The 7,216-nt window shown below is 45.4% G+C and overlaps 2 protein-coding genes across 2 annotated transcripts; one reads left to right on the top strand and one right to left on the bottom strand.

The window, feature by feature from the left end:
• Positions 1–50: 50 nt before the first annotated feature.
• On the bottom strand, positions 51–2,785 carry LOC118507501 (transcription factor E4F1-like). The gene is made up of 3 exons (XM_036046031.1): positions 2,546–2,785; positions 1,205–2,448; positions 51–1,118 (listed from the first exon to the last, which is right to left on the bottom strand). Exons 1-3 carry the CDS (start codon positions 2,639–2,641, stop codon positions 680–682), a joined length of 1,779 nt encoding a protein of 592 aa, XP_035901924.1. The 5' UTR covers positions 2,642–2,785; the 3' UTR covers positions 51–679.
• Positions 2,786–3,407: 622 nt separating this feature from the next.
• Positions 3,408–5,601, top strand: LOC118507495 (cyclin-dependent kinase 2). The gene is made up of 2 exons (XM_036046024.1): positions 3,408–3,716; positions 3,793–5,601. Exons 1-2 carry the CDS (start codon positions 3,556–3,558, stop codon positions 4,559–4,561), a joined length of 930 nt encoding a protein of 309 aa, XP_035901917.1. The 5' UTR covers positions 3,408–3,555; the 3' UTR covers positions 4,562–5,601.
• The last annotated feature ends 1,615 nt before the right edge of the window (positions 5,602–7,216 follow it).

The raw sequence follows: 7,216 nt of genomic DNA, 5'->3' as shown, positions 1-7,216 counted from the left end.
TGTGATGCGTTTGGGAGACTTCATCGAACGAAAACTAATCGTATGCACTATTGAAAGGTTTGATTATAAAATCGTTTTATCTTTTAATTACATTCAATTCATTCGAAGCTTGAGTTCCTTGAAGGAAATAGAATGTTAGTCCCAAACCCATTTACTACTATTTCTAAGGTTTTAGCGTGATAACAATGCCGAACACGGCAGGCCCGTTATCGAATCCAATCCTATGGTAAATTTAGTTAACGAAGCCATAAATGGCAGGACAAGAGCTCTTGGTCGAGCTTCTATCGTGACATTTATCTGCCTTGTCCTTGTCGAGCAGACGTGGTAGACACCGTAAGTGGTCCTACAGATCATGACCGGCTAGTTTGACCGATATCTTTCCGCCGATTCATACATGTGCTGGCTCTTGCGAGTCTTTTCACGGGTTGAAACGCAGTCGCGTTTGTCCCTATGGGAATCCAGTTCGACCCATGGGTGTAACGAGTTCAGGTCGATCCATGGGTTCGGCAAAGCATATGCGAATTCAACCGGTATCGAACCCATGGTACGACCTGGACTAGGTTCATCCACGGTGCGATTCAATCCCGTTGGGACTGGAAATACGATCCGGACCATCGCTCTAGGTCACTTACGGATGGCTTCAACCGGGAAGGTTTGGGTCGACCCGTCTATGACTAACTCATACCATTCCATTGGTATGCCCTAGTTGCCAGTCCGTCTGGTCCGTTCTTGTTGCATCCATTGAAGCAGCCGCGGATCCAGACGGATCCCCAAAGTGATACACTTCGTCCGGTCCCTCGAGCCGCTGGATGTTGTAACGTACCGTATTTTTTTCGGTGTTCACCACCTCCACTTCTTCCGGGTCCGGTTCCGGGAACTGTATGATCCATTCCTTTTGCAGCGAGGTATCGATACCGTGATCCTTCACGATATGGTCCTTCGCCATGTGTCGGTAGCGGAAAATCTTATTGCACACGGAACATACGTATGGGAACGATTTCGTGTGCGTTCGCATGTGCACTTTCAGCTGGAAGTGGCTGAAAAAGCGCATTTTACATACATGGCACGGGTAGTTGCGCTCGCCGGTGTGATAGAACCGATGCTGTTTCAGCCGTGACCTACGCAACAGAGGAAGCGAGTCAGGTTAGAGAATGTTATCATGACAGGATAGATAATGAGAAAACATCTAACTCCTGGTGCTTACCTTGTGGTGAACATTTTTCCGCAAACGTCACAGCTAAACCTCGGCTCTACATGAGTTTCTCGGATGTGGCCGAGCAGGTCGCGGCGCGCCCTATACTCCTTGCCGCATGTCTGGCACGAGAACGTTTCCGACCCGTGGCGACAGCGAACGTGCAAACGGCAGGCGTGCTTGCAGTGGAACCGTGACGTGCATCCCTCTACCGGACAGCTGTACGGGCGACGGCCCGAGTGTCGATTGATGTGTCCCTCCAGCCGGTTGCGTTCGATCATCTTACTGCAGATGTTACACTCGGTTAGAAGCGATTTGTACAGCTCGGGACCGGAGATTTTCTTACGCTTTCTGGACCGTGCTTGCGGTGCTGGGGTTCGCGCCGGTTTAGCATTATCCGTGCCTTCCGTGTTCTCTGTCGTTTCTAACACTTCCGATGTTGTTGGACCATTCTCTTGGTTATGTTCGGAATCTAAATCTTCCGCCGAATCGAACGCATTTGGATCGATGCTTTCTTCCTTTACATCCATGGCGTCCGTAGGATCGAGCCGCTGCTCCTTCAGCGGTAGATCTGTTTCCAGCTCGGTTTCCAACACTTCTATCTGCTGTGAATCCGGTTCCAATACTTCCAGCTCCAACGCTTCGATAGCGCCAGGAACGGGACTATTTTCCGACACCGAAACCTCCGCCTGTTCCAGCACTTCTATCTCTTCCGTTTCTGCTGCTTCATTCGATGGATCATCTTCCTTTGCATCTGCCAGCGAAACGGTATCCGGCGTTCGGGTTGTCGGAAAAGCAACATTTCCCTTGGGACCACGTTCGGTTACGGGCGTGGAAGCCTTGCGGTGGCGTGAAGCTGCCGGTTCTTCGGCAGATGTCCGGTTAGACGGCAGTACGGATCGCGGAGAAGGAGCCGGACGGTGAACGGAAACGTCGCGACGGTAGGTTTTCTGGGATGCGTATTGCTTGCACGGTTTGCCATTATCGCTTTCCGTGCGTGATCGATTGGTTACCTTCTGTTGGCTGCCGTCGTGGCTCGGTTTGTTTGGAGGATGTATGTATTTCGGAGTTTCGTGATCGGATAGCAGCACTTGTACCAAAGGTTGTCGGTCGATGCGAACCAAATGGTTCGAACGCCTTAAGAACAGGTTAGCTTGCACGGACGCATAGAAGTCGCGAAATTTCTTGACCTCTATTACTTTATTCGTACACTTCCGACAAATGTTTCGGGGCAGGGTCGTATCGTCGAGATTGATCTGAAATAATAAAAGGCCGAGAAAACACATTGCCGGTTGTGCCGTGTTAATGCACTGCGAAAGCAATAACATTTCGTGCATCTTGCTCTGCGCTTACGTGTATTCCGAAACATGTTCCAATTTTGCGCACCATTTCTGCGTCCAGCGGCTTAACGCTACGATATCTCATGCACAAACGACATTCCCGTTCCATTGCTACAAATCACGATCAATGCCCTTGGTGTAGTTTTGGTAAACGTTTAGTATAAATTCGCGAGCACGTAAAAACATTCCCCATATCAACAAAAATAAGGAAGCGCTAATTTCGACAATCTAGCGTTTTGACAGCTGGCCGTGCTGTTTCTCGAAAATTTACTCGAGCAGTTTGTTATTGCCCTCCGCCGCAAGCTGTGGTCGAGCGTACCGGAGACTGTGCCCAGCAAACAAATTAACCGCTTCTCACTGCAATCGTGAGAAGTGAGAAAATGTTTTTGGTTGCGAATGGATGTTGTGTTTTCAAGGGACTCGCAGAAAATTCGAACAAGCATAATCCATACATGATAATATGGCGTCAAGCCGTAATACTAAAAATATAAAAGTAGTTCGTACAAACCCCATATCATGCTATCTCTCTTTTTTGTACCGCGAACACACACATGCATGATGCAATATACAGTCAACCGATATCTTGCCATATTTGCAGCTTGAAGAGTTCTGCCTCTTTCGCACCAATTTACGAACGTCTTTTATGTGCGAAAGGCGCCTGTTCATCTGACATTGAACGCAGCAAATGAATGTAAGACGTAAAATTAAGCTTAAAAATTACATACATGCTTGTAGAACGAAAAGGAGTTGGCATAGAAACCATGGAAAGCGTGGTGAATGAAAAAAAAAAAACACTCCGATTGCAAACAGCAATTGAGAATCGATCCTTTGTTTATTGGGTAGGCGGCAGCAGTGAGAAATTTGTTCATTGGGTATTCCCGTTCTGTGAATTGCTGTCAGTTTTGGCGCAAAACAAAAGAAACGTTGAAGTTGAACCGCAACAGTTGGGTTCGTTTTTCGTGCATTATTTTTTATTTGCAGGACATATGTGTCGATGAAGTTAGCCATCTTTTCGTCAGTGTAATGCTACTGAAACACGGGCAAGGCGAAGCGCAAAAGATGCAGAATGTGGGATATTATGAGCGCGTGGAAAAAATCGGCGAAGGTACCTACGGTGTCGTGTACAAAGCGAAAGACATCCGCACCGAAAAGAATGTTGCCCTGAAACGCATCCGGCTGGAAAGGTAGGCGATGTCGATTGGATGAGTTGTATGGTCACGAAAGGGTAATAGCTTAGGAACGTTGCCTTTACCATTGCAGCGAAACTGAAGGTATACCGTCGACGGCCATGCGCGAAATTTCGCTGCTGAAAGACCTGAAGCATCATTCTGTGGTGGAACTGTTCGACGTGATCATCGTAGAAACCAGCATTTACATGGTGTTCGAGTACCTGGACATGGATCTGAAGAAAATGCTGGACCGCCACAAAGGCAGCTTCACACCGATGCTGGTGAAAAGCTATATGCACCAAATGTTGGATGCCATCGCGTACTGCCACCTGAATCGTATTCTTCATCGCGATCTTAAACCCCAAAATTTGCTCATCGATCGCGAAGGACACATCAAGCTGGCAGACTTTGGACTGGCGCGTGCAGTCAACTTTCCGATCCGCGTGTACACCCATGAGGTCGTCACGCTGTGGTACCGGGCACCGGAAATACTACTCGGCACCAAGTTTTACTGCGTCGGCGTGGATACCTGGAGTTTGGGTTGCATATTTTCGGAAATGATTCTAAAACGACCACTTTTTCCCGGGGATAGCGAGATTGACCAGCTGTTTAAGATTTTTCGACAAATGGGCACCCCGGATGAGCGGAGCTGGCCTGGCGTTTCGCATCTGGCGGATTACAAGGAATCTTTCCCTTACTGGGAAGCGCAACTTTTACCGAGCGAACTGCGGCACGACCCCGACGCACACACACTGTTCTGTGAACTGATGCACTACGATCCGACCAAACGTATTTCTCCAAAGTGTGCAATGAACCACCCGTACTTTGATAACGTTCGTCTCGTACCGCCGGAACTTTAGTTCTGCCGTAAAGGTTATCTAGGACCCTTCTTCTTCCCGTGCTCGAAAAGCAGAATTTTCGACAATTGAAACTGTTGAGCACGTGTTACGATTGTGGGTATTAATCGTGGATATTTCATAACCGTTTCTAAGGGACTATCCTCTCGTTGACATCTTTACGAGGTCTTAACGGCTTATTTGTTACTCCCTGCTCCTCATGTGTGAATAATGTTAACGTTTTTGCATACTAATAAATGGACAACTAATGTGACTGCAATGGACAAGTCCATCAAAATAGCGTAACAAGCAACTGCGTTGAGTTTTTAAGCATTAATTTAAAACGGTGCGAATTCTCTTCTCCTACAATTGTTTAAAATTTGTAAGACAATCTTTAATTATGTATATTCGATTTAACATAATTGAACAAAAATGATTTGGCTCAAAGATGTACAATGAGTCCAAACATTTATCCCAACATAGGTTTGTTAGGAATGAAATTATTTTTGATTCAGGGATGCTCAATTTGGCTTTGTTCAAGTGGTGGAATTGAACAATTTTTTAAAGCGTCTCTCAATTAACTTCATGACGTGCAAGCTAGTTCCACTGAGAAAAACCTGCCTAAAACCAATGATTTGACAATGCATTTCACTCTAGATAGCCTTAGATTTAGGCCAGTCAAATTGAATCAGTAATCTCCAGAGCAAACCAAATGTTAGGTCTAATACATCGAATGGCTAGTGTGTGCTAGCATAGTCTAGAGCCTGCCGGTTATTGTCCGGCAGATAATAGGTTTGGTTCGCTTTATAGAATTCGTATATAATTTTGCATGTCGGATATCAGTTGCAACAGAATGTTTTTAATAGGTTTTCCAGGAAGACAGTATGATACGAAAACCTTAATAATTGCTGCATCCCAATCATTAAAACTGCAAATGGCAAATAAGACTATAATTATACAGCGTAGCTACTAGTTATTGAAATTTAAATTAAGCTTTAAATTAAATTTAGAACTTCTACAAATTGAATTAAAAAAAGGAATAAACCACCTTTGTAAGCAACATATTCAGAGCAATTTTCTCATAAAGTAGTAAATATGCACCAATCTTATTTGATATATATGACCCAGGCGCTTAACTTTAACTATCATATACCAAGTGTTTGTTGATAAGGTTTTGGAGCGGTTGGAAAAAAGACTCGCAAAATTGTTCGACATTAGCGAGAAAGCGTTTTTCTCGACAAAAAGGACAACTAAAAACCGAAATTGTAGAATTTAGGACCACCCGAACTCGCAAGATTTTGGGTTTGGCAGGACAGCACGCAACGATTTTCCTGGTCGATGATGCCAAAATATCCATGTTGGTAAAGTGACCAACACACATTACAAATCCAATTCCCTTCACAAGGCCTGAATTGCATCTCCCAGCAGGTCTCGTGTTCGACCACATGGAATGTTCGACCACTTTGCAATCCTCTGGACTGCGGCTAACAAGGCGGATCGAGCAGCCTCGTACTTCACGCAGGACCTTAGACGGTGATATTCGAAGCCGCAACCATATGCTTTGATGGCCGACTTGTCCTATACGCTGGAGATAAACCTGGACATCATTCGACCGAACGCATGATCTCCTGAGAAGTTGTGAAACCAGTGCTTCAAGAACATTTTTTGGGTAGTGATCGAATATAGAAACCTCCCGAGCTACTCTGCCACAGAATCATGCAGATCGACTGTGAGATACGCATTGTGGGATAAATCTATAAAAAAACGACCCTTTGGAATCCAATTGGACCCAATTTGTCCAATTGGTCTTTCGTTGCGTAGAGCACCAGAACAGAAATACAACCGAACACGAGATAATCGGAAAGCTTTTTAAGCAAGAAACTTACGAAGTAATAAAATAAATAGGCTTAAAAATCCAGAAAAAGGCTCATCAGTCCGTTTTACAAGTCTTGTACTGATTCGGTTGTGTGCATTAAACCTCACGGATAAACTAGGAGTGCATCGAATTAAATTCAGGCAGAAATCGTTAGCAAAATCCCACGCTAAACATCGGAATCGGACCGAAAGCACCAATTGGTATCCTGAAATCGGATCGATTAAAGTTAAGCATAGCAATTAATTTGCTCGTTTAGCGATTGTTTAAAATTATGAACGCGCTTTTCCGATGATTTTTTGCTGTTGTGGTTGTTGCTTAGGGGAGGATACAGTGCCGAACGTTCCACCGTACCTGAAAAACCACCACACAAAGCACTGACCGCAAAAATCTGCAACAAAAACCCTAATTAACAGCATGTACGAACACAAACCCCCCGATCGTTCCACCGACTACCGCTCTACCAAGCAACGTTATTCCGTGTGGCATTCGGATGCCGTTTCGTAGAATGTGAAACAAAAATCTCCAGCCCAGCACGGTGTGCATGTATGTTGTGTAAAAGTCCGACGGTGGGGGAGGGGGGGGGGGTATTGGGCGAAATCAGAGGTTGTCAGACAACTGCCGGGAAACTAGTTTTTACTCATCTTGTCGCTCACAATTAACCTTTGACTGGACCGGACGGGTACTGATCAGCGTGCCAGGGTTGGTAGGAGCGGCAGTATGTGATGGCGCGAGGGCTCTAACGTGACCGATTGTTCACCTCCGGATCAGGTGAGTTAATTAAATAAACATTATTTCTAGCAATT

Source organism: Anopheles stephensi, chromosome 2 (genome assembly GCF_013141755.1).
Source record: "Anopheles stephensi strain Indian chromosome 2, UCI_ANSTEP_V1.0, whole genome shotgun sequence".
NCBI classification, from domain to species: Eukaryota; Metazoa; Arthropoda; class Insecta; order Diptera; family Culicidae; genus Anopheles; species Anopheles stephensi.
Note: the sequence above shows the minus strand (reverse complement) of the source record. Positions and strands in the feature narration are given on the sequence as shown.

Bases quoted from the DNA above. Each gene is read 5' to 3' on its own strand.
- LOC118507501 (XM_036046031.1), bottom strand. From the start codon at position 2,641: ATGGAACGGGAATGTCGTTTGTGCATGAGATATCGTAGCGTTAAGCCG. The intron at 2,449-2,545 runs GTAAGCGCAGAG...TTATTATTTCAG, and splicing joins GAACATGTTTCGGAATACAC to ATCAATCTCGACGATACGAC. The intron at 1,119-1,204 runs GTAAGCACCAGG...TCTGTTGCGTAG, and splicing joins GGAAAAATGTTCACCACAAG to GTCACGGCTGAAACAGCATC.
- LOC118507495 (XM_036046024.1), top strand. From the start codon at position 3,556: ATGCTACTGAAACACGGGCAAGGCGAAGCGCAAAAGATGCAGAATGTG. The intron at 3,717-3,792 runs GTAGGCGATGTC...TTACCATTGCAG, and splicing joins AAACGCATCCGGCTGGAAAG to CGAAACTGAAGGTATACCGT.